At 36.0% G+C, this 27,464-nt stretch overlaps 1 protein-coding gene across 1 annotated transcript in view; it reads right to left on the minus strand.

The window, feature by feature from the left end:
• Positions 1–6,290: 6,290 nt before the first annotated feature.
• MARCHF5 (membrane associated ring-CH-type finger 5) overlaps positions 6,291–27,464 on the minus strand; it is a 43,922-nt gene continuing 22,748 nt past the window's right edge. The window contains exons 3-6 of the mRNA XM_033130844.1: positions 11,840–11,970; positions 8,379–8,562; positions 8,089–8,255; positions 6,291–7,324 (exon numbers count right to left, since the gene is read on the minus strand). Coding sequence (XP_032986735.1) covers positions 7,208–7,324; positions 8,089–8,255; positions 8,379–8,562; positions 11,840–11,970 — 599 coding nt within the window. The 3' untranslated portion in view covers positions 6,291–7,207. The remainder of the gene's footprint in view (positions 7,325–8,088; positions 8,256–8,378; positions 8,563–11,839; positions 11,971–27,464) is intronic.

Raw genomic sequence — 27,464 nt, forward strand, 5'->3', positions numbered from 1 at the left:
GGTCATTTCTTTTTTTGCTGAATAATTCACTGTATGGATGTACCAGTTTGTTCATTTACCCTGAAAGACATCTTGGCTGCCTCCAGTTTTTGCCCATTATGAATATAGCCACTGTAAACACTGGCATGCACAGGTTTTTGTGTGGACGTACGTTTTCAATTCATTTGGGTTAAATACCTATGAGTTCAATTGTTCGATATGGTAAGAGTACGTTTATAATAGCAAACTAACCTCCAAAGCAGATGTACAATTTTGCATTCACACTAGAATGGATGAGGTTCCTCTCGCTCCAGTTACCAGCATTTGGTAATTGTCAATGTTTGGGAGTTAGACATTCTAAAGGTGTGTTGTGCTATCTGTTATTTTAATTTGCAATTCTCTACTGATATGTGTCGAGAATCTTTTCACATGTATATTTTGCCATCTCTCTCTTTGGTAAGGTGTGTTCAGATCTTTTGCTTTTTTAAATTGGGTTGTTTTCTTATTGTTGAACTTTAAGAGTAGTTTGGATACAAGTCTTTAATGAGGTATGCATCTTGCAAATATTTTCTCCCTTTTGTTTTAAAATGTTTTATTGTTTACGTTTAAATTTTTGTTCCAACTGGAGTTTATTTTGGTAAAGGGAATTTCCAGATGGCTACCAGTTGCTCCAACACTGCATACTGATTAATCCATCTTTTTCTTCAGATTTCAATGCTACCCTTTCCATATACAAACTTCTCATTTGTACTTAGGCCTCGTTTTGGACTTCTAGTCTTTCCACTGTTTTGTCCACAAAACAGTACCAGTTTTAAATATTGCCTCTTTGCAATCTATTTGAGAAGATGAGGCTAGTACATGAATATGTATCACCTTCTTTTTCAGAATTTTCCTCAAGACGCTGTGGCTATCAGTGTCCCTTTTTTCCCATCTGTCACATTCATTTTCATATTCCAAGATCCACGTGAAGGAAGCTCCACCCCCTTGCTACCTTTGGATCTCTTTTCCCACTGCACTTTTTAACTTAATATTGGGATTTACGCTTTCTTTCCTGTCCCCTCTACTAGATCGTGAGTTCCATGAGAGTAGAGGCATGTATCCCTGGGTAATTCACTTAAAAACACAAAACCAAACACAGAGTGTCTCGGTTGCTTCAGTTGTAATATATTACTATTTGTTGATGGTATCATAAACAGTATGTTTGGGTTGTTGTAGATTAAATGAGTTAATATACCGAGAATAGTGACTGGCACATAGTAAGCATGCAATAAATGTTGGATACTACAACAGTCATTATTATTATTAATTCTGAATTTCATGTGCCTAGCATATCAGACAGTAAGTTCTCAAGAAATGTTTACTCAACGAATGACTAAATGAATGAGTAATAAGCCTTCGGAGGTCAATTTTCTGCTTTAAAAAGTTCTAGTATCTGTTTTTATAGGGTGGATGGCTTTTGTTTTAAAATCCTCGTGTAAATTACTGGGCAAAACTAGTTATAAAATTTTCTATAAAAAGTGAATCTTATGGGAAGCAAATTCAGTTGAATAAGCATTTATTGAATACCTACTGGAAGATCTACTTGAGGGAGAGGCAAAATTATTTCTCAAAAAAGAAAAAAAAAATCACATCATTCTTCAGAACAGAGAAACTGTTATTATACAGTTCAAATGTTATCATCTTCAAAAGAAATAGGAATTTATATTTGATTTCCAATACTGTCCACAGTGGGAAAATTTAATTCCCAATTACTTTTAAAATAATGTATCTACATAATTAAAAGTATAAAAGGTAAAAGTAATCTTCCTCCTACCCCAAATGTTCACCCTGTTTCCAAACCTCCTGTAGATAACTACACTTTTCTTGTGTATCTTTCCAGGGATTTTTTTAAAGGTATAAACAAATATTTATATAATCGCCTTAAATTCCCTCCCCTGCCTATTTTCCACTAGTGGTAAAATACTATAACCACTATTCTACATCTTGATTGTTTTCCTTTTAACAATATGCATTAGAAATATTTTCACATTAGTATGTAAACAGCTTTCCTTCTTTTTTATAGCTGCACAGTATTCCATTGTGGATGTGCCATAATTTATTTAACCAATTCTCTTATTACTATAGTGTTGCAAAAAAATAACTTTATAGATTATGTTGCTATACTTAAGTGCAAGTATTATCTTAAGGAACTACTTAAGAACTGGAACTACTGAGGCAAAGTGTACACACATTGGTAGTTTTGACAGATGCTGTCTACTTGCCCTCCATACCAATTTGTAGCCCAACCAGAATATACAAAAATGGCCCATTCATCATCCTGGATTTTATGGTGTTAAATCACTATGGCCCTTTCTGTGAATCAAATGTATCAGGATTAAACGACTGCCAAATACTAAGTTATTAACTGAAAAGAGGTCAAGATTATGTTTCCTTTTGGTGGGGGTGGGGTGAGGGGTGTCAGATTGACTAGGAGTCACAAAGGTGACTGGTTACATGTGCCAACTTACTGTCTCTTAATTCCAAATCCACTCTTGCCACTTTGTGACACTGAATTGGATTCTGTAAACATTTTTCCTTTGGAACATTAGACTTTTTCACCTGAGGGCACTGGAGTGACACTGCAAGGCTACTGTGTCAGGCAGACACCTTCTTTCCAGGTTCCGGCCTCCATTATGACCATTTAGCACGGAGCCCAGGAGACCAGCAGCCCGGGTGATGTCTAGTTGCACCCTCAGGCTTCTCTCTCCCCACCAGCTCAGCTTCTAAAGACCAGCTCCAGCCTGCCCTGTCAAGTTCCTGTCACTCTTCACGGTACCAGTGGTGGCCACTCATCTTCAGAGGGGTCTGAATCAGTCTTGGGGGGAAAAGAGGTCTACTCTCCCTCAGCCTAGAGGTAGCAGCTACTTTCCCTGTCCCTGCTACTTTTAATGTCCCCTTTTACTCCTTTTAGTATTTAGATCCTACCAGTGAACAATTCCTTGCATTACATTTTCCCTGTTCAAATAACTGGTGTGATTTTGCTCTCATGACTGGACCTTGTGTACTTGTACGTGTCTTATTTTTGGTGTACAATGATCTAAATTGATAAACACTGATGTGTATTATTAAAAGACCATGGACATATCACCTCTCAATTGCTGTAATTGTTTCTTGCTAACTTTAAACTAGAGACAGTCACTATTTAAGCAGGTCCCATCCTCTAAGGGTTTAAAGTATTGCACAGTGGCACATGAATTTGGTTCATTTGTGGAATACAGTAAACAAAAGTAAAAACAAATCCCCACCATTACAGATCTCATTCTTGTGGTGGAAACACCACAGGAAGACTATGTTAAGACCTGTTTGTACTCTTTTAAGACTTGAAACTTCTCAAAGCAGGCTATGCCCCACTTTACCCCAGGACTTAGCACAGTGCCTGGCTCACAGGCGCTCAACAAGCATCGTAAGGTGGTGTATGTTGTTGACACGGGAACCTTGACAGACTGTTGCCAGTGTGATGCTTACAGCCACAAGGGGTTGACAGAATGACAGCCTCACCTCTGGTGCTTGCCCACAGCTTCTACAGCCATTCAGCTGCAAACCCTTTGCTCAGGATCTTTGTTCCAGGAAGGCAATTAAACAATACAGTTCATCATGCTACCATTTCTAACGGGTGTGTGGGGTGGTGGGTAGCAGAGAAGAAGCAACTTTGAGATCCCAGGGGACCAACGAAACGTGCTGGGCAAACAAACCTCTACTTAAATTGGCACAGATTTACTTAGTTCCTCTGTATCTCCAACTGTCCTAGAATGTTACCTCACAATAACCCAAGAGATAGGTTTTATAATCTTCATTTTATTGATGAAGAAACTGAGGGTTTGAGAGGTAAAATAACTTGTGATACAATGAAGTTAAAAGTATCAGAATATGCATCCAGGACGGTCTGACTATGCTGTTTCTCCTCGGCTAGTCTGTCTCAGACCCATGTGATGAAATGACCTAGAAACCATACAATCCCCATGGATGGAAGGGCCTTTGTCCTTATTTTAGAAGATTCTAATCTTGTTCAGAAACTTAAGTTCTTAGTAACTCAGAGGAAACAAGCTGTTTTTTCATGTGTCCCAACCCACTTGAATATACTTGAAGGTACCCCATGGCATGAGAGCACTCTCAGCTTTTGTTGAGTTGCTTTTCTGATCATAGTCCAACTGGCTCTGAGGGTATGAGAGGGGATACGTTAAAAAAAATTAGAACATAATTAAAATTTAAGCTATCCTGATTACAAAATTAAGACAATTCCTCTAATAATTTTTTTACAAATATAATTATTTTTACTAAAAGAAAAATCTAACTACTATTTCGATAACTGATTTAAAAAGAATTATGTAGGTACAGAATTAACAAATTACGTTTTGGACAGTTCTTCAACAAAGTACACCTGAAGAACATAAAAATTCTTTCTTTAACCTAATCCATCCAGTCTTAGATAATCTGCTATATTAAAAAGACGTTTGAAAAAATTACAGCACAGTTAGCAAGGCAGTGACTAATTAAGTCACTAAGTTTAATTTTATATTCTTCACAGTCATTTGATAATCATGTAATGATGAACAATATTTTCAGCCACTTCGGAGATAAGTTAACTTCTGCAAAGAGAATTCTAGTTTTCACTGAATTTCATAAAAGAGGTTTAAAACATTAAAGTTTATAGGAGTAACACAGTAAAAGCAGTGTGAAAATAACCTAGAAAACACAAAGTATACTCACCCATCCCCAAAGTCTACAGCACCCCTTTAACCTGTCCCCTAATGCCTCTTCTTCATTCCCTTTTCCTAGAGGGGAACAGGCTATTTAGCTATTAAGAAACAACAACTGCTCTGCAGGGGCTATTTCGAGCCTCAAGTGCCTGTTTTTTTTCAATTTCTCAGTTAATCCTAGAAACAGTCTCTGAGGTTCAGTATTACTTGCATTTCAGTAATACTACATGAAGAACATTGTAGCTGAGAGGAAGTTAAGTCACCTTGCCAAGTTATTAAAGCAGAATTAGCATTTGAAGCCAAGTCCATCCACCATTAGTCAGCTTATGCTGCTTCATGGTGGTGCAGGCCATCTTTCTGAAGAGGCTGGTACATGGCATTTCTTGAGCTAAGGCTCTTTAGATTTAAAAGCGTTTGGTTCCAGGGCTACAGGCCACTCTTGGTCCCTAGGCACTTGCAATTTCCTCCCCACAGCCCTAGAAACCCCTCTCCCCTGCCCCCAATGGATCAGAGTTGTTTCTCTGGCCCTCATAAGCCCTGATGCCAATAAACCCAAGCGGCTACACCCCCATCTTGGGGATAAAGTAGTAGATGGGGAACTGTGTGCTTACATAACTTTAGTAAGGACTGCCTAAAAGCTGTTCTATGTAATAAAATTATGCAGGAAGTATGTAGTGTCTTTTCATCTTGAAAATGACAGAAAAGCCAATATATTTTATAATTACAGCTATATATAATCTATTTTTATATATAATCATAGATTTTCATTTCCCCTTCAGAACTGTAGCAGTGTTCTTAATAAGGCTTACTGTCAAATATTCCCTTCCTCCCCAAATAATTACAACTTTGAATGTTCAATAGCCATTCACATCAACTTCATGTTATAACTCAAAATTAAGACATTTACACGATAAAAATGTACCAGTCTTAAATTACTAAAGTTAGCATATATTATTGCAATCTAACATAGCTTGATCTAAATTTGCTACAACCCTAAAGAGAAGTAGCCACTTCAGTAAGGGGAAACGTTTATTATCGTCATGCATTAGATACTGTAAACAAGAAAATAAATAGGGTTTTTGGAACTATCTTTAAAAATTTTAATTAATGAAAATAACTGCAAGACCATTCAGATTGCTGAACAACATTAAAAGGGCCATTGAAATGGCTTAAATAATTGCTTTTGAAAAATGAATACAAAACTAGTTAAACAGTGATTATTAAGGTGCTACCTTCATCAGTATGGCAAGCAATTAAAATCTAAAAACATTAGTATTGAGTTTTTAAAAAATAAATTGACTTAAGCCAAAAACAGTGACAGCAATATTTACTCAAGGCTTATTTTCATAATTATTTCCTCACTGACTGGTGTAAAAACAAAGAGCTCAAGGCCTCACCTTGGTTTACTCACTGCTGGTTTTCTATCTTTTGAATGAAACTAGACTGTAGACTACATAAAAGCAGGAACCAAGTCTGTCGTCTTCACCACTGCATCCCATAGCACTTAGCACTTTGCACAATGCATGGGCCAATAGGAGGGGACCAGCAAATACCTGAATAACTGAATCAATGAAAGACAAGAGTAAAATAACTTTATTGATTTTTTTGCAAATCATTCTCTGTGCTCAAACTACTAGAAACTGGCAGCTCTAATTTCTAGAAATATGGATTTAAAAACCTTATTCCAGTGATGGAAGGACCTGATGTCACTCTCTCTTGCTTCTTGCTTCTCTCTCTCTCTCTCTTTCACACACACACACACACACACACACACACACACACACAAAGTAATTAAGACTGCATGAGTCCAAATTACATTATGAACTATGAGATGTCAACATTATATAAATAAAATTTAATAGTGAAAAAAGTGATCTGGAAGCCCTGTGAATTTTTACCCTACACATTTTGGAGGACATCACATGGGTTAAGAAAAACAACAAAATTGCATTTGTTCAGATAATCATGTGAATGTTTACATACATTTTTGGTTATTTATTTATAACTAATTTAATTTACATTTCCTCATATTAACATATACTACTGTTTAACATGAAATCAAATTATGCCAGTGAGAAAAATCCTCATAGTACCTTCATCGAGTCTGATTCTAAGAAAACATTGAACATGAATATGTACAAAAAAGGCATCTGAATAAAATAGCATGTGCACTTTTCAATATTTGTAGTTTGATCTTTACATTTCTGTCTGGAGAAAAAAGGAACAAAGCCCAGGTTTACCATGCTAAGGTAGTGGTTCAGATGACTGCCATAAAAGAAGTACATACAGAATAATGAAAACAAATCCCAGCCTTAGGTTCCGTGATTACTGAGAGGATTTCCCTTGCCCTAAGTGCTTTTATTATATTTCTTAAAACTTGGGGAGCAGCAGCTTAACACAGGTCTCCACTACTGTGCATTAATGATGGAATCAAAACAACACAACAGACTCATAAGGATGAGAGGACTGCAGAACAACTAGAAGTTAAAGTTTTATGCTTCTTCTTGCTCTGGATAATTTAGAATTTTGCGGTGTGCCTGACGTAAATATTGCTGCTGTTTGAAGTAAACCTTGAATGCTCCTTTTATGGCAACAAAAGCAATTCCACCCTAAAATAAAAAGGAAAATGAGGTTTTTATATGGCAGATTTAGAGAAACATGATAGTAAGTTTACGCAGATCACAAAAGACATAGGCATTGATGCTAGTACAGTGACTGTAAATTAAACAGTTCTCTTTTCAACGAGGGCGTTTGATGGGGGAGACACTACAGGTAACAGGTCAGAGAGGCCTGCCTTGTTATCCTATCTGAGTAATCTTCTTTCCACTTGGGTATGTCGGGGAATGCCTGGGCACGACGTGCAGGCTGCCACCAGAGGGGAAATGAAAATAATAATAATGACATCAAACAATATGAGGGCTTACTATGTGCTAGATCTTCAAATGAATTATTTCATTTAATCCTCACAATAATCCTGAGGCAGCTACCATTACTATCTCCATTCTACAGGCACAGAGAAGTCATATTTGAGTTAGGTTTCTCAGCAAGGCAGTATCTGTGCTAGGATTTGAACCGGGCAGTCTGACCCTAGAGCAGAAGCTCTTCAGCACAATCTCATTGGCAGGAGGACGGGGGTGATGATTCACGCATATTCCAGGAGAGAAATCACCCATAGCAGTTCCGGGAGGCCAGAACTCCTACAGTGGCTCCTTCCCTTTTTATTGTTATTGGATGACAGTGGGGATCAAGCAAGTTAAAGGCACAGAAGCCACAGAATATTTATACAGTCCTATTGGGTTTCTTTTAAAACAAATATACAGTTCATTCTCTTTTGCATAGTCATATGAAAAAAGTAATATTAAATCCATCTTACCAAGATTGTCCTTTGTAAATTAGAATTAACACTACTAAACATCAGTTTACCAACTATTGTCGCAATAGTAGGAAAGACAAGTGCTCCACACAAAATTCGGGTGGCAGAGACATGATCTGCTAAAGGATTAGCCTCAGCTGGAATTCGAGGAACAGGACAACCAATTCCTAGAGAAAAAAAATGCAGAGTATTGTACTTATAAATTAGAATAGCTACAGTATGTTTGCATGCTAGGATTCTCCACAAGATTAATTTGGCATGCTTGTTACAACCACAATTCAGGGCCTTACCTGGAAATATACTGTTCAAAATTTGTAGTTTATTTGAGTATTTGCGCCATAGTCTAAGGACATAATCCTCCCAGCGAATCATCTTGCCTAATATCAGCATGACAGGAATAGTAGGAAGTCCAATTAAAAGGAATAAAGGATCAGCTCTCTCCATAACATCCAGACCTTCTTTATGGCCTACAACCTGTGAAACAAAAATAGCATTTGCTAGAATCATTTCCTTATTTAATGAAGGGATGTTGCATGCTTGAATTGAGCTCAATTCATTTTAGAGGAAATGCTAACTACCAAAGGAATACAGAAATAAAGTTTTAAAAATAAGCTGGAAAGCTATTAGTCCTGATTTATTTGTAAGAAGTGTCTCACTCAAGGGATAAAAAAAGCTCCCAAGCGATTTCATATTACATTGGAACAAAAGCTTTAAAAATGGTTGATCCCTATTGATTATATTTCAATACAGGGGAAGGGAACTTCTGGTTCTTGCTTCCATTCTGGTTCTTGCTTCCATTCCTCTTAATTGATTTGGTTAGAATGGGCTATAATTTTAGGTCCTATTTGTCTTCCAGCAGAGCACTGTTTTCCTGTTCTTCCTACTAGGAGGTAAGCATAGCCAGCCAAGGGGAAGGATAGCTCTTCAGGAGATGGTCTGAAAGCTCACTTCTCGTTGGCTCTTTCTCAGTGGTGTCTGGGATAGAGTGAGGTGTCTCTGGCTGGCTAAATGCCTGCTCTCCAGACCCATCACTCCTAAAATGCAGTTTCAAGGTCTGGATTTGGGGGGCTAGAGAAAGGACTTTTGGCTACAGGTCCCAGTCATTTTTTCCAATCCAGGAACCCTTGGGTGCCTTATCTATTGGGTAATGAAGCTAAAACAATCCTTCCCCTTCCATCTGGGTTTTGGGGCTATTTCTCAATTGGTTTAGATCCCAGAGGGCAAGAAGTACATGATTAATTCGTATTTGTGAATCTCCATACTTCCCTCCCCAGCAAAACCCTTTCATTTGCTGATAAATCTTGGCCTAATACTTCTCTCAACATCACCATTTTGTTGGTGAGCTTCTTATTTTTAACTAGACAATTTCCCTGAAAAGTCTCTTTCAAAGGTCTCAAATGATCTCCCCTTTAGCCAGAAGTCTCAACTACTCAAAAATTAAACGTAGGAAGACAGTACTGTAAAAGCCTCTATACAATAGTTTTCCTGATCACACTTGAGAAATAAGCCAGGAATCAAAAATTAGAAAGGACTGTCTGTATTTTTGATAGGGAGGAGGGAAAAAGAAGCAAGTACAGGAAAGGAGAGGAGGAAGAAAAGAAGGTAAGGAAGACTAAAAGCTGCCAGAGACAATATATACTCATAAAAGCAAGCTCATGGAAAAGTAAATGGGATTTTTTTTTTAAAAAACGAGATGCCCTTACGTCAGCTATTATGGGAGATTTTTTTTTTTTAGGTGGACTACAAGGAGATATGAAATAAGGTTAAGCTGAGAATGGTCAGGGCAAATTGAAATTCTAGAATATTGATTTGATCCAGGTAAAAATATTTTATAACAGTATGTGGAGAAGACCAAAATGGGTGCTTTTAAAATTTCAGCTAGGGATAGAGCCCAGACTTGCACTTGGTTAACTTATCAACCAACATGTAACATTAAAGCCTCTTCGAAATGGTCAAAAACCATGGTATCAGTACCTGATATTCTTCTGTGTCTCCAGGTAGAAACCTAACAACTTCACATCTTACGTGAAAGAAAATTGTTTTGAGTTGCACTAAAGTGAAATAGTCTGGTTCAGAAGAGTTTATAAACCCTAACCCCACACTGGTGGCAAAAATGGACTAGCCCAGAGACTGTCATTATCTATAGTGCTTTTGCAGGACATTCCATTTTTGTATCATTTTATTATTTTCAACATAATGATCACTTTAATGTTATAACTAAATACAATTTAAACATTCTCAAAGTGTTAGCAAATAAATTCAGAAATCTGAAAAATTCCTCAGTTGGGTTATATATTCTTTTGAGAATTTAGGGTTTAGAAATATAAAGCAGAATGAATATTCAGGTATGGACTATAGTTAGGGAAAGTTTATTCCTCATGGACAGTAGTAAAAACCTTACAACCAAGTGTCTAAGAATGAGGAAACAACAAAGGAAATAGAGCAAACTGAGCAAAGGCTTACTGTCCCACTTGTTACAGCTAAAGCAAAGAGAGTCTCTGCTCAAGCGGAGGCCAGTACTGTGCACGCCTACTCGCATGCATGCATTCATTCAACTGAACTGATGAAGTGCCAGACACAGGGCTAGGTGCTGGGGATTAAAGGGTGAGCTAAATTGATGTCTTGTGGAGATAAGAGATAATCAAATCAAATAAGTGTGCAAATATAAATGCTATAAAGAAAATAGGATAGTACAACACCCGTAGTATACTACCTGCTACTATAGTCAGACTCAAGGACAAAAAAATGAAAGGTGAATCAAGCAATGAGGCTGGCTTAACTTTGGTCAATGCAGTCAGCAAACCTTGTGTATGATCATGTACATTCTGGTTTCATGTCGCAAGATTTAAAAACAGATTATTTTTAAGACTTTAATTTTGGGGTGATACTCAGGAACTATAGAATCAACGCCTTCTCTAAGAGTTTGTTATCCATGTATAAAAGGCCTATGGAACTGTAGGTTTAGAGAAAGGTTTGTATGTTTTTCTGCGTAAAAGTTAAAGGCTAGGTTTTCATATGCAGTCAGGCCTGCAGTTCCCCAGTGCTGAAAGGCTAAGAGTTTTAATTAAGTCCTGGTCTTTTAAAGCACTGCCCATTAGAACCCTACTTTAATGAGAGGATGGAACAGTGATGAACTAATAGGTTTTCTTAGTTAGAATTTAGGATAATTAAGTGTAGTGTAATTAAGAATGGACAACGCTTGTGGGGGTTGTCTTTATACTAGATGCCAAAGTGGAACTAGGTTAGATATTAAGGTTCCACTGTTCCAGGATAACATGTTCCAGCTGCCTGTGGGACCAGGTCTCCCTTAAGGAGCTGCAGATTAAGGAAAGGAAAATCCTAATGCTTCTTCCAAGATTGCAAGGATTAAACGTATCAGTGATTAAAAGGTGTTCAGCCAGTGCTGGGGGAAAAAAGTTAACTACCATGTTGTCTTTTCAATAAAAATATAAGTGGAAGGTCCCAATATGCATCTTTTTGGGAAAAAAAAAAAGTGTGTGTGGAAGAATATGTATATTTTTGTATATACATAAAGAAAACTCTGGAAAAATGTATATGGAACTAATAATAGTGGCTACCTGGGAAGGTGAGGGAGAGCCTGGGCAAATGAAGGACAGGAGGAAGAAGACTTTTCACTAGATAGCTTTTTATATATTTTCTTATTTTTAAGCCATGAGAATGTTATTACTTGTTCAAAATAATCTTAAAACTCATCCAAAGTAGCATCACTGAATATAGTAAAATAGTGAACCTGCATCACTGTCACTGCTCCGTAGGTCACAGCTGTCCAATAGATAGAGCCAACCATTATTCCTGCTGCAGCAAAGGGACAGGCTTTTGAGATCAGTCTATCTGCAAGATCCAAGACATACACCACGGGACCTATGATACAAAGAAAACAAGTAAAGTTTCAACACAAGACAAAAAAAGAAAATGACTTGTTCAATACTTTTCATACATCTAAAATATTTTTATGAAGTTGAATGTTCTGATGCTTTAGAAATAACTGTGATAAATGTGATGGGAGCCTAGATTTGAATAGATTTAGAATTTCTCAGTCATTTGCATGAATAGCTAAGTTTTACTTTCTAAATTCTAAGAAATAACTTCTTTAAATTTTTACCTTTATCAGTAAACCAAAGATTAAAGCTTCGAACACAGTTGCTTCTTATAAAGGAAATAGCTCTCTTCTTTTAATCACATTGGCTGCTACAGAATGAAATGGCTATTTCAGCTTGCTCTTCCCAAATAGTTCCTGGTCACAATTAGATTCTCTAGCACTTGGTAAGAATAACACTTCTTTGACTTTACTCATTATTATTTCCTTGGTATAGTGTGCGTAGGTTACTAAGGCTATTTTCTGTAGCTACACAAAGTCAATCTTACTTTGATTTTCAATATGCTATATTTAGATGAGTATTATTCTCTAACAAACTTCTTTTAATGATCATGATACCAGTTTTTATGGTATTCTAACAGCTGTGCATGCCAATTATGCTTCTATTATTATGTGCTTAATTGTGAAATTTGGTTACTCCAAGTTTCCCTCTGGAATTTATTTGGAATAGATACATTTGGAGGTATGCTAATAACTTTCATTAAGCCCAATATAATTTAGCTCCAGAATTTTCCAGAATAGTGGAAGGGTCGTAGGCCTAAATTAGAGCAAAGCCTAAAGAACTGAATATCTAAGTTTAACCAAAGGAATATGAAACCTTCATTTAGTAATCATCATATTTGTTGAAAACCCTCTAACTACAACCTATTACTTGAGACATTCTCTTAGAAATGTGTAAGAGTTATTACCTACCGTATGGGGGCTTACAATCTACAGGACGATGCTATACACAAAACCAATTTATTTTAATTGTACAAAGAAATTAGCATAGCAATATGATGATAAAATAATTAAACATATAAGAACAAGCATTCATCTATTGAGCCCCTGATCAACATTTCCCCCTCATCATTGGAGCCATAATATCACTAGTCACTGTGTAAAGGGACCACACTGTGAAGCAGATAGAACACTACGAGAAACATGAAAAAACCTATGATTTAAATTTAGCATATTTACTTACTATTGTCAAATTCTAACTTACATAACATTTAAAACTATGACCAAGTATCTTTTTGGACCTGAGATAAAGTAAACCTAGTTCAGCATACTGACGCTATAGCTTCTAAAAATAGTTAGCATTCCTTCAGTGTCTACATGATACCAGGCACTGTGCCACAGGCATTACGTGCATCATTATTTAATCTCATAATGTAGGGTTAATCCTTAAAATATGCAAATTGGCTGAGTTACGTTTATAACTTCCTTGGAAGGCACAATAAATGTCATTTTAATGAGTCACCAAAGATCCTTCACAGGATGGTCCTAAAAAGTTAAAGACAACACTTCAACTTTCATATTCTCTGATTATTCTTTAATCAGGAAATTGAAGGCACATGAAAACAATTACAGACTCTACAGCACATCACACCCATCTGAAGTCAATCCCTTCACGTATATACTAGATCCCATCCTCTCTCCAACTCAAAGCCACAGCTTCAGCAATTCTCTCCTACTCTGCCCCGTAATTTCCCCCCCCAAATCGTTGCTGGATGATTTCCATCAAGCAAACACACTATTATTTCTTCTATCTTCAAGAAACTCTTCACTTGATCCTTGTTCCCCCCACTGCTCCATTTCTTTGCTCCCTTTACAACAAAATTCATCAAAAGACTTATCTGTTTTCACTCTTTCCTTCAATTCTCTCTTGAACCTACTCCGCCAAAACTAATCATGAAGGTCACCAACAATCTACACATAGCTAAATCCAATGGTCTAATCTCAACCTTCCTCTTACTTGGCCTATCAGCAACATCTGGCACAGATGTTCCCTTCTTCCTGCTATATGGCTCTTCATTGCATTTCCAGGACATCCCCATCTCTTGGCTTTCTTACCATCTCTCTAGCCCAGGGGTGTCCAAACTGCGGCCCGCAATCCATTGTTAATTGGCCCACAGCAAATTCCAAAAATATAGTTTACTTAAATAAACCAGCTGAGGCAATATGTACTTCACCTCGAGTGAGTGGCCCAGCTGTTTGTGTATTTTACTGCATACGGCCCTTGGTGAAAAACGTTGAAAAAACTGTGGACACCCCCGCTCCAGCCATTACTAACCTGTCAGTCTCCTTTGTTGTTTCCTCGTTTTCTTGACCTCAGTGAGCCCACCCTGCCAACTTCTACCTCACTGCACACTCTATCTGATTACTCTGTTCTGGCACTTATCACCTAATCTACTCTTACTCTACTTATTGTTTCTACCTACTAGAATAGCAGTTGGGAAACTGTGGCCCATGGGCCAAATCCAGCTGGCTGCCTGTCTTTGTAAATAAAGTTTTATTGGAGCACTGACTACATACAAAGCCTAAGTCTGTTTTGGTTTTTTTTTTTACAGAAAAATGTTTGCTGACTCCTGAACTATAACAAAAGCTCCAAAGGGAAAATTTCTGTCTTCCTTTTTCATTATTGTGTACAGAGCCCAACTGATAAGACTATATTCTACCATCAGAATTTATAAGGAAACAAGGTATTTTACATGCTTCCAATGTAAATATATAAGGGCATGTAAAGGTTTAAACGTTCTACCCTCTTCTTTTCAACTGGGCACTTGGAATTGTCTATTGATAGAGTAAAGCAATTTAATTCCTAAAAACGTTGGATGAAACATAATTCCTAAAAAGTAATCCATCAGTACCTTCCATGAACATCGACAATCTACAGATGTTTGAATTCTTTTCCTTTAAAGATCTCAGAAGGTTCTAACGCAATGAGCTCAATTTTCAATTTTCTTCCTGAATGATGTGCAAAAATTAATTAATTCTGCAAAAAGCAGAAGCAAAAAACAAAATCCTCCCTCTTTTTTGGAAATTTTCTACACATGCCTTGGGTCATATGCAAAAGATGTGCTGGATTAAGAAACCAGCTGAATTTTATGGTCCTTCATTCCAGTTTTTCTAACAGAATTCTGTCTAGGATTTCGGCTTAAGTTTATTTTGCCTAAACCTCTCACGGCTCTTCCAGACAGACTAGTCCAGGATTAGTTTAATAATTAAAAGGAAGGTTAAATGGTAAACATACCATTAGAATAATACACTGCCACCCAGGGAGGGGAGGTATTTCTGAGAGCTAACGATTATTTAGGTTAGCTATTGAATGAATAAGAACAATCACTGAAGTCCCATGGATGACAGTCCCTAAATCATACCCTACTATTAAGAAGCTTATCATGTGTGTCTTACTATCCCATACCTTGGGGGTCACAAAAGCAAAATAGCAACAGTCACTAGATTCTTCTTATTGTCAAATTACAGCACAAAGAGTTATGGAAAGTGAGGAAAGGCCAGACTCTAACCCTTGAAAACTTTAATTCTAATGGGGAGGAAGAAATATGAATAAATGTACCTTACAAGTTAAATATATAAGGGCATAAAAAAGTTTCAATATTTTAAAAAGGCATTATTGAATTTTTAATGCCTCAGTGGGCTTCATCACTTATGTTTTCAACAGTACTGTATTTACACAATGGATGGCAACTGAAGAAGCTTTGTATAAATATGTTTTGAAAAATCCAATAACGGAAAGGGCAATAGGGAAGCTTGCAATTAAAAGGAAATCTAGGGTTGCTGGATAGCTCAGTTGGTTAGAGCGCGAGCTCTGAGCAACAGGGTTGCCAGTTTGATTCCCACGTGGGCCAGTGAGCTGCGCCCTCCACAACTAGACTGAACAGAGCGAGCTGGTGCTGAGCTGCCGGAGGGGTGGCAAGTTGGCTCAGTTTATTAGAGCGCGAGCTCTCATCAAGGTTGCTGGTTCAATTCCCTCCATGGGATGGTGGGCTGCGCCCCCTGAAAACGGCAACTGGACTTGGAGCTAGCTGCGCCCTCCACAGTTATATTGAAGCACAGCTACTTGGATGAGCCCTGGAAAAACACACTGTTCTCCAATATTCCCCGATAAAATTTATAAAAATATATAAGGAAATATACTGTGAATTCTTTTGTACACTAAAGAAGGTTTTGTAAAGAAAATAACCACACCCTAATCTTTTGGGTAAATTCAAATTTTCACATTTCAGATTTGAATGATATCAAACAGTGAACTGAGAAACTACTGGGTTAACTCCTAAGTCCATTTCTACTGAAAAAGAAGTAATCAATTTTGTCTGGCATCTGCAAACGTAGATTTGCTGCTGCTGTGACTTAAATTCAAGTCTATATGTATGCATAGTGTTAAAGGCCTATCTTGGGAGGTAAGAAATTAATGAATGAAGGGCAAGTAATACTTAGTGTTCAACATTCCTAGTACCTTTCTCACGGATAGAAAGGTATCCTCAAAAACACCCCTGACCAATTCTTGAAAAATAATATCTGTATGTTATGAGTGCTACAGTTTCTAACACAGAACATAATTTAATGAGCATACATAGGTGCTTCATAAGATAACCTGGAGTTCCCATGAACTCCAAGGTTTCCATTAAGTTGCCAATGGTTTATACAAGAGATTTAACAAGTAAATAGACTGCTTGCAGAAGCTATTCAAGTTTTTACTCAGGTTATTGGTGGAGGTTTGCTTTTTACTTTGCATTGAACTAGTTCTGACCAACTGAAGTGCCAACTTGCTAATAAGCCAAAACATCAACGCCACTTTCAAATTCAGAAACTGTCCAGAATGCAAGTTTTGGAGGCCAAAGAGTCCAATTAATATAGTTCTAAACTTTTCTTCTTGCTCCGACTCTCCTTTTTGTTGCACTCTATTTCTGGAATGCCCTGTCTCTATTTTGATAAAATCTGCATGAAAACCCAACTTCCCAATGAAAACGAACCTAACCTGGTAGAGGCTGACTGACTGCTCTACCCCACCCTGTTCATGTCCCAACAGGCTTCCTTTACATACTGTCCCACAAAATGCACTTACCCCTTTGCTTGTGCATAATGTGAGTACTTTATGTTCTTGTTCAATGTTTGCTCAGTTGTCTCAATATCCTTTATGTCTGTCCATGTCAGCATCATCTTAGATTGAAAACTCCCAAGGGGCAGGGGCCATGTCTGTTTAACTCGTTTTGTACAGTGCCTAGGATAAAACCATGTACAGATAGGTGCTTAAAAAATGCTTTTTGATGATGATTGGCATCACGCGGGGACTCTCTAGGCCACAGCTATCTCAGCACATGGTACCTGGCAGTATATCGAGGCACTTTGATTTGTTCCACAGGGCACTAGAAAATAATGGCACAGGACTTAGCTGTAGCACTGTGGCAAGTATTTGACTTAATCCATTGTTAAAAAAAGAACTTTTAAAAAAGGTTATTAACTATATGGTCCCAAGTTAACAAATATAGATTTTTATTGAGGACATGAAATAATATCACAGCAACCAACCCAATTAAGAGTTAAAAGTATGCGTGAATCCTGATGGGATAGTAAGGAATTTTAACTCTCTAGCATTCAACACTGTTTTTAAACACTAGGCTTTGGAGGTTAGGTCTAAGAGCCTCAAACAAGCTTATGCAAGTTTCATCTTTGCTTAACTTGTAGCCTGAGATTTTACCATTTTTGTGTAAGAACAAACATCCTGCAAACTCAGGCTGTAAGTTACACTGCTTAATAAGAAGTTAGTCAGTAGGTTGTAAACAGAGAAGGAAGGCTATGTCCTTGGACAATTTTTTAGATAACTAAATTAATAATAATTGACTAAAAAACCCTCAAAACAAAACAAAAAACAAACAACCTTGAAGAATTAAAGATCCAGAGTGAAAGCAGATGAGTACCATTCTTCCACGTGTATATACACAGCATATTACCATGAATAATAACTAAAGATCATCATAGTAGTTCTTTATGATTACATCATTTGTGCCAAGGAAAAAAAATTATCTTAAGAACAGAATAGCCCATAGAGTATCTGTGGGTTACGAGGTCAACTACTAAGTACTTATTAAGCACCTACTGTACACATAACATTTTACTATGTACTAAAATAAAGTAAATAAAATTTAACACACTAGCCTCTGCCTCCAAGGAGCCTACAAACTAGTTAGGGACAAACAATAAACACCATTAAACAACTGAAAAATTTTAAGGCAAAATTAACAAATGTATGATAGTATGTTACAAACTATACAGATACATGTTGATGAAATTTTAAGTAAAAATTATAGAGGTTGTGAGGCTACAAAGAGTTTAATTGCTATATGCATATATTTACTAATAACCGAGACTTGAATCTTAACCTAGACTTGAAGTCTATAATCTAAAACAACGGAATGCTAAAAGACCTTTTAACCAGAGCCAAAAGAATTTATTCAAAGGCTTTATATATTTTTAAAAAGCTGGTATACCAATAAGGTGGGGGTTATTTGATAAACCTTGACCAGATCTTTGAAGAACATGACACAACAGGTAGGCAGTAAGTTCCTGGTGAGAGAGAAGCTAAAAGGAAAAAGATATTTAAGGAAAACTAATGTTATAACTGATTATTTAAAGTCAGAATAACCTTGAATAGAATCCACAAGATTTTGTATCCAGAGCAAGTACAAAGAGAAAGCAGTATCAGTCTAAAGAAGCTTAATATAAAAGAGTTAAGTTAGGAAAGTATCAAGAAACATTAAAACTTAGAGAAAAGACAATGTTTTACTTAGCTGCTTTTGGAGAAAAACCATGCCTAGGGTATTACATTCTTTGAATTTCAAAATAAAAAGCTGAGAAAGTTCTTTAAGGTGTGATGAAAAAAACACCACCATCAATTATCATTAATTGATACATAAAACCATGGCAATATTAATTATGAACATACTACATACATGCCAAGGAATTAGTACACATTTTCTTTAAACATACCTATATTTTCCAAATTTTCCATTATGAGAATATAATTGTTAATATATTCTTTTATTAATAACAAAAACTACTTTTTAGAGAATAACAAAGGGTTACCATGAAATTCAGGTAACCATAACCCTGAGGAAAGTCGACTCTACATTACTGTTTCACTTTCTTTTTCCTTTTATATGAGACCCTCTTATAGTCTTCCTTAGAAGGCAACATAACAAGGTGAGTGAAGATTAGGTAGGAGTCTGCTGTGTGAATCTAAGAAATTGCTATCTCTGGACCTCAATTTCTGCATCTGTTCAATGAAGGTATGTACCTCAGTTTTTGTGAAAATTAAAGCACACGAAGCTCTTAGTACAGTATTTAATAGAGTACAATGTCAGCTATTCTTTCAAAAATGGTCAAAGTTAAGCATGATAGAACTCTGTGACAGAAGGTATAATCTAAGACATTGTTTGAACAAAAATTTATGGTATACGGCGCTGGTATAAAAATAAAAACAAGACTGTTTCAGGAAATTCTTAGGTAAGAAATAAAAGATAAATCCTATTTGCTTAAAAGATCTGGGACAAGGAAGAAGAGGAAAATTCATGGAGCCAGGAAATCTGGGAATGAAGAGGGAGAAGGAAGACAACACATTTACAGAATTTAGATCTATAATTAGTAGTTACTTTTTTTCAAGATTATGCAATTGTTTTGGACCTAGAATTCAGCTATCTGTATTTATATATATATAGTGTGCACCCAGAAAGTCTTCCTGTTGAACATACTTCTTAAAATTAATCTACTTTTAAATCTTAGTGAACAAGACCAGCAGTAATCCAGCAATAAACACAAGAAATCCTTATTTTTGAAAGTATCCTGGGGCAGCAAGTTACCTCAGTTCGTTAGAGCGCAGCGCTCTTAACAACAAGATTGCTGGTTAGATCCCCACATGGGTCGTGAGCTGTGACCTCCACAACTAGATTGAAACAACTACTTGACTTGGAGCTGATGGATCCTGGAAAAAACACACTTAAAAAGATAAATAAAAAGTTAAAAAAAGAGAAAGTATCCTAGTCATTTGCCTCATAAGATGGTAAATAAATGAAGGCCAAAGAAGATGTAATGAGATGTCTAACTACAAACTGATAACAGAAGGGTATTCAAAGACTGAATCACTATGGAACAGGACTTTAATTTTTAAATTGAGTCTCATCCTCTATAGGAACTTAGATATAAAAGCAAAATAAAAATACATACTTCTGATGGCTCAGTATAAATATTATTTAGAAACCCTTATCAATATGAAGAAAGCACTTGAATTCTTAAGTCTACACTGGATTTTAAGTTGTGAAATAAGCCAACAATATATTTTATGATAGCAGTCAAAAAAGTAACAGATTGAATTCCTGTAAGTAATAGAGGGCCATGTGGTTAGAGGAAAACAAAGCAGACTATTCTTAGAGTGTAAATCATAGCTTAGAAAATACTAAAAATACAAAATTCCCTAAAATTGAAACCAGGAAGAAATTTTTGATTTGGGAAAAATATACTTAATACTTTATAGCACTGCTTTTCAATCTACAGCATTCTTACTTGCATTACAACAGTTTAGTCACCTCACTCATAAAGAAACAAATTAAAACTGTATCTTTTCTTACCTAACAGAGTGACTAAAATTTTAGTTTGTCAACACATATTATTGGTACAATTGTGAGCAAACAGGCACACTCATTTATTGCAGGTGGATATACAAATGGTATAGTACCTATCAAGGGGAATTTGGCAAAAGCATATGTGCAATTAATTCACCCTTTGACTTAAAAATCCCTTCTCAGTTCATCTTTACATGAATATTCTAAGTTAATAAATGCAGAAAGAATGAAAGAATTACAATGTAATTCTTCTGTACCATTTAATAAAATAATAGATCTAGAGGCAATGAATGAAAATTATCAATCTCTGCTAAAACCAGTAGGTGGAAGCTGACAGGGAACTTTATTGGATGTTTCAGGCTGATAACACCTGTGCCCATTGGTCAGCCTTATCATAAAGACAACTACACATTTTTTCCAAACTTTACTGAGATATTGACATACAACATATATAAGTTTAAGCTATACGATGTGATGATTTGATATACACATATATTGAGAAATTAATGAGGCTAGTTAACACCTGTCTTATGTAATTACCATTTTTGTGGTGGTAACACTTAACATTTACTCTCTTAACTTTCATGTACATAATATTGTTAATTATAGTCACCATACCGTACATTAGATCCCCAGAACTTATTCATGTTTTAGATGGAAGTTTGTACCCTTTGACTAATGTCTCCCAATATCCCCCAGCGCCTGGCAATCACCATTCTACTATTTCTGAGTTTGGCTATTTCAGATTCTACATATAAGAGAAAATATACAGTATTTGTCTTTGTGACTTATTTCACCTTAGCATAATGCCCTTAAGATCCACACATGCTGTTGCTAAAGGCAAGATTTCCGTATTTTTAAAAAATATTTAGTATTTTAAAAGTAATAATTTTTCTGTGTATATCACATTTTCTTTACCTATTCACCCACTGATGACACTTAGGTTGTTTCCCTGTCTTGGCTATTGTGAATAATATTGCAGTGAACATGGGGGTGCAGCTATCTCTTAGAGATAATGATTTCATTTTTTGGGGGGAGGAATATCTGCCCAGAAGTGGGACTTTTGGATCATGTGCTAGTTCTATTATTAATTTTTGGAGGAATCTCTCCACCGTTTTCCATAGTGGCTGTACCAGTTTACATGTGCATCAACATTGCACAAGAGTTCCCCTTTCTCCACAGCCTTGCCCACACTTGTTGACTTTTGTCTTTTTAGTATCAGCCATTGCAACAGGTAGAAGGTAGTATCTCATTATGGCTTTGATTTGCATTTTCCTGATGATTAGTGATGTTGAGCATCTTTTCATGCATTGGTTGGCCATTTGTAAGTCTTTAGAAAAACATCTATTCAAGTCACTTGTCCATTTTTTAATCAGATTTTTTTTTTTTTTTGCTATTGAGTTATATGAGTTCTTTTGATGGTTTGCAAATATTTTCTCCTATGCCATAGGCTGCTTTTTCATTTTGCTGATTGTTTCTGCTATGCAGAAGCTTTTCAGTTTGATATAGTCCCACTTCTTTATTTTTGCTTTTGATGTATACCCAAAAAAATCACTAATGAGACCAATGTCAAAGAGCTTTTCCTATTTTTTTTCCTAGAAGTTTTACAGTTTCAGGTCCTGCATTTAAGTCTTTAATCCATTTCAAGTTAATTCTTGTGAGTGGTATAAGACACAGTCCAAGTTCATTCTTTTGCATGTGAATAACCAGTTTCCCCAACACTATTTACTGAAGAGACTATTCTTTTCTCATTTCTTGGCTTCCTTGTCAAATGTTAGTTGAACATATATGTGCAGGTTTATTTTTGGGCTCTTGAGGCTGCTCCACTGGCCTAATGTATCTGTTTTTATGCCAGTACCATATTATTTTAATCACTATAGCTTTGTAATATAGTTTTATAGTTTAAAATCAGAAAGTGTGATGCCTCCAGTTTTGTTCTTTCTCAAGATTGCTTAGGCTATTAGGGATCTTTTGTGGTTCCATATAAATTTCAGGATTATTTTTTTCTACTTCTGTGAAAAATGCCATTGAATTGAAGCAAAAATTTGATTGAATTGAATTTTGGTTGCATTGAATCTATACATGGCTTTGGGTAGAATGAACATTTTAATAATATTAATTCTTCTAATCCATGAACATGGGGTATCTTTCCATTTGTGTCTTCTTCAATTTCTTGCCTCAATGTTTTGTAATTTTTAGTTTTATTCCCAAGCATTTTATTATTTTTGATATTATAAACAAGATGGTTTTATTTATTTTTCAGATAGTTTGTTGTTAGTGTATAGAAACAGAACTGATTTCTGTATGTTGATTTTGCATTCTGCAACTTTACTGAATTCGTTTATTAGTTCTAACAATTTTTTGGTGTAATCTTTAGGACTTTCCATACATAAGCTCATATCATCTGCAAAGACAATTTTACTTCTTTCTTTCGGATTTGGATGACTTGTATAGTTTTTTTTCTTGCCTAATTACTCTGGCTAGGACTTCCATTACTATGTTGAATAGGAGTGGTTAGAATGGACGCTCCTATGTCTTATTCTTGATCTTTGCGGGAAAGTATTCAGCCTTTCACCATTGAGTAGGATGTTAACCATGGGTTTGTCATATATTTAGAGGTGTTCCTCCTATAACCAATTTGTGAAAGTTGCTTTTTCTGCATTTATTGAGATGATCATATAATTTTCAGCTTTCATCCTATTAATGTGGTATATCACATTAATTGATTTGCAGGTGTTAAACCATCCTTGCACCCCAGAAATAAATCACATCTGATTATGATCCTTTTAATTTGCTGTTGAATTTGGTTTGCTAGTATTATGTTGAGAACTTCTGCATCTATATCCATTATGAATATTGGCTTGTAGTTTTCTTGTGTTCTTGTCTGGTTTTGGTACAATGCTGGCCTTGTAAAATGAGTTTGGCAGTATTTCCTCTTCTTCAATATTTTAGAAGTTTGAGAAGGATTGGCATTTATTCTTCCTGAACAGTTTAGTAGAGTTCACCAATGAAACCATCTGGTCCTGGATTTTACTTTGTTGAGGTTTATGATTTCCTTACTTGCTACTGATATGTTCACATTTTCTATTTCTTCATGATTAAGTCTTGGTAGGTGGTATATTTCCAGAAATTTATCCTTTACTTTTAGGTTATCCAATTTGTTGGTGTACAGTTGTTCATAGAAGTCTCTCATGATCCTTTGTATTTTTGAGGTGTCAGTTGTAAATGTTTCCTCTTTGAATGACAAGTACACATTATATGCCTCATGTTGTGATGTAATAAGAAGTACACAGAACCATCTATGAAATATTCTTGCAAAAAAATCATACATAATCTCATCAATGAGATCTAACTACCAGTTTATAAGAAATGTCGGGATAGAGCAGCATATTACCTAAGTATTCTTGAGGTGTAATAATAAAATCCAGAAAATGAGAAATTCTATGATGACAAATGATCTTTTTCTTCAATGAAAAAATTGCAAGGGGAAAAGCTAAAATATTGGCTTTTACTAGTCATGTTAGGTCTTGGGTCCATACAAACTGACCCTGAGAACCTCAAAAGGGTTAAATAAATGCTAAGGCAAGCTAGGAAAAAAAATCCATATGACAGCAAAGTGAGGCAATAACAACAAAACCCGTTACAGTCAAGAAGAAAAGAACGATAAGGAGAATAGTTTCCTCTAAGAAGTTTTAACCACAGTCAACTGGCACGCTAATTAATTTCAGTTTAGAAATCTATCTGTGCCATGGGAGAAATTCCAAGGCCAGAGATTCAAGTGATTTCAGATTGGTAGGATCCCTTGGCATCTACCAACAGCAGATGCAGATCCTTTCGGGAGTTCCCTCACCTTCAAAATCCACAGCCTATAAATATGAACACAATTCCCACACTCAAGGGAAATAAAGCATCATGAGCAACAGCCAGAAAACAACAGATTTAGGTTACCAAAGACTTTAGATAATGAAATTATCAGTCTGATTACAAAAACTATGCAATAAAAATACAACATAATTTATAAATGAGCAAGAAACAAGAGACTATAAAAAATGATGAAACACATTTAAGAAACGACGACAACTTATAGGAAAAAAAAAACCCAAACCCTAAAACTGCAGATTGACACTGCTCAAAAGAGAATTTGAGAACTGGGTAACGGTTCAGAAGAAATCATAAAGCTGTAGCAAAGAGAGACCAAAAGATGAAAAACATAAAAGTGAAGAGACATGAAAGATAAAATGAAAACACGTAACATAACTCTTATCAGTTACAGAAGATGAGAATGGAGAGAATGAGGGAGAAGCAGTATTTACAGAGATAAAAGCTAAGAATTTTCAAGGATAGACACTTAAATAAGGAAATAAAGTATAAAACTTAAAAGCTAGCACAGAGGAAAATACAGTATCAGAGGGAAAACACTGCAATCCAAAAGATGGTCAAGAGAAGGTGAGGGGAGGAAAAAGTAGGGCAAATAGAATGCACAAAATTTGACAGTAAAAACTGAACTGCATGTGTATCGCAATGAATGTAAAAAAGAACTCAGAAGACTGAAAAATAAAATGAAGAGAAAAGTCAAACAGGGCAAATGCAACAGTAACATAAAAAAATGGTATAAAGGGGGACAAAAGAATAACTTTACAGTGGAGAAACCTGACAAACACTACTGTAGCCAGGTGATCAAGGTCAGTGTCACCAGGGATAAATGCTGATAGTATATGCTTCTGATGTAATATGATGAAAATGGTACTTCACCTCTGTGGTCTTGCTCCCCTAAACTCCTGACCCCAAGAGATAATGGGAAAAACATCAGACAAATACCAGTTGAGGGACATTCTAAAAACATTTGACCAGTATTCCTCAAAACTGTGAAGGTCACCAAAAACAAGGAAAGTCTGAGAAACTGTTATAGCTAAGAGGAGCCTAAGGAGACATGAGACATGACTAAAGGTATGCTGGATAAGTATCCTGGACAGGGTCCTGGAACAGAATAAAGATATTAGGTAAACATTTTTTAAAAATCTGAATAATGTATGGACTTTAGTGTATAATAATGTATCAGTATTCATTTATTAATTATAACAAATGAACCACACTAGTATAAGATGTTGATAACAGAGGAAACTGGGTGTGGAATATATGGGAACGCTCTGCACTATTTTTGCAATTTTTCTGTAAATCAAAAATTGTCCTAAAGAGTTGATTTAAAAAGAAGCTGGTATAGCTTTATTATTGTATCTATTCTACTTATTATCATGTCTATATTATATATAAGTTTAAGACAAAAAGGCATCATGGATAAAATACTCATTACTTAATAATAAAAAACTGAATTCACCAAAGTATTTTATTTCTAAAACTAAGGGACAGGTAAATGAGTGATAGCTTATTAGTCTTTATTCCTCATATGTAGTTTTCTATATTCTCTTTCAACCAATGAAATATTTCATAGTAAAAGAAAAAAAACCTGAGTGAACATTCTGTTGAGCTTTGATTATTGTTAAGGCAGCAGATATAATCACTTCTGAACACATAGCAGCATACTGGCAAAGGCAGCGGAAAAGCAGGTACTCCAATACACTGCTGGGAAGATTAAAGAGGTATAATCTTGACAACAGCCAATTTGATGATACCTATTAATGTTATAAATGCACATACCCTTTGACCCAGCAATTCCACGCTAGTTATTTACCTCATAGACATATTTTTGCAAAGATGCATACAATTATTTTACAGTTTATGACAGGACTGTTTGTACCAGTAAAAGATTAGAAAGAGCCTAACTGGCTCTCAACAGGAAAGTGGTTATATAAATAACCATACATTTATGTAACAGCATACTATATAACTATAAAGAAAAAAAGCTCTTTATGTGCTAATGTAATGGTATCTACCATATACTGCTAAGAAAAAAAAGGAAGTATAGAACAGGATGTATAATATAGAATTTACTGACACATAACCTAGTTGTATTCAATATTCTACTTTCCTATCCAGGTTTATTTCTCATCTTTCTCCATCCCGCTTTGTGCATTGGGAGGCTGATTAAATTAACAGCATCTTCCAGGCAACCTTGCCCTCTAGTTTCTGATGTGTTCACATAATGAGTGGAATGGCCAGAAAATCAGAGGGTGGTAAAAGTGTTAAAGGAATTTTTTCCCTTGCTCCCCCATTGCAGGAAGTTTGCCATTTTTCTCTCTAAACAGCCTTGTTAAACAGCCAGGTCTTGTTAAAAAGCCTCTCACTATCTGCTACAGCTGTTGTAAAGTTCTGTCAATAGCTCTCTTCCCTTGTATTTTCAGGCCTAGGAGTAGAAATGGTTTCCCATAGTTGCCGATCCTTGGGTATTTCCCTGTCCCTTGTTTGTTCCTTTAACTCTACCCTAATGTTTGTAGAACGCGTGCACCTGTGTGTGTGTGTGTTTGTGAGGGTGGGGGGTGGGGGAAGAGGGAGAGAGAGAGAGAGAGAGGAGAGGGAGAGACAGAGAAGGAAAAGAGAAACATCACCCTGGAATGAAACACCAACGACTTGTAACAATGGTTACCTTCAAGTAAGGAAACTTACTTGGCATCATGGCTAGTAGACATGGTAAAAAGACTTTTCACTGAATACTCTATTATATTCACTATCTTTGAATTTTGGTCCAAATGAATGTATTATCTGGAGGGAGAATATATAACATTTAAAAGAGTTAAAGAAAATACTGCCTATGAGATGTTGCATATTTTCTTTCATGCATTTGTTATTCCTTTCCATTTCCAGCAGGGCAAATATCAGGACAAGAAAGAGAATAGACTATTTGTTAGTGCAAGCAGCTAGCCATCATTTTGCTTCTTAGCCATGTTTCTCCTTTGATTCCAATA

The sequence above is a fragment of the Rhinolophus ferrumequinum genome, chromosome 16 (assembly GCF_004115265.2).
Source record: "Rhinolophus ferrumequinum isolate MPI-CBG mRhiFer1 chromosome 16, mRhiFer1_v1.p, whole genome shotgun sequence".
NCBI classification, from domain to species: Eukaryota; Metazoa; Chordata; class Mammalia; order Chiroptera; family Rhinolophidae; genus Rhinolophus; species Rhinolophus ferrumequinum.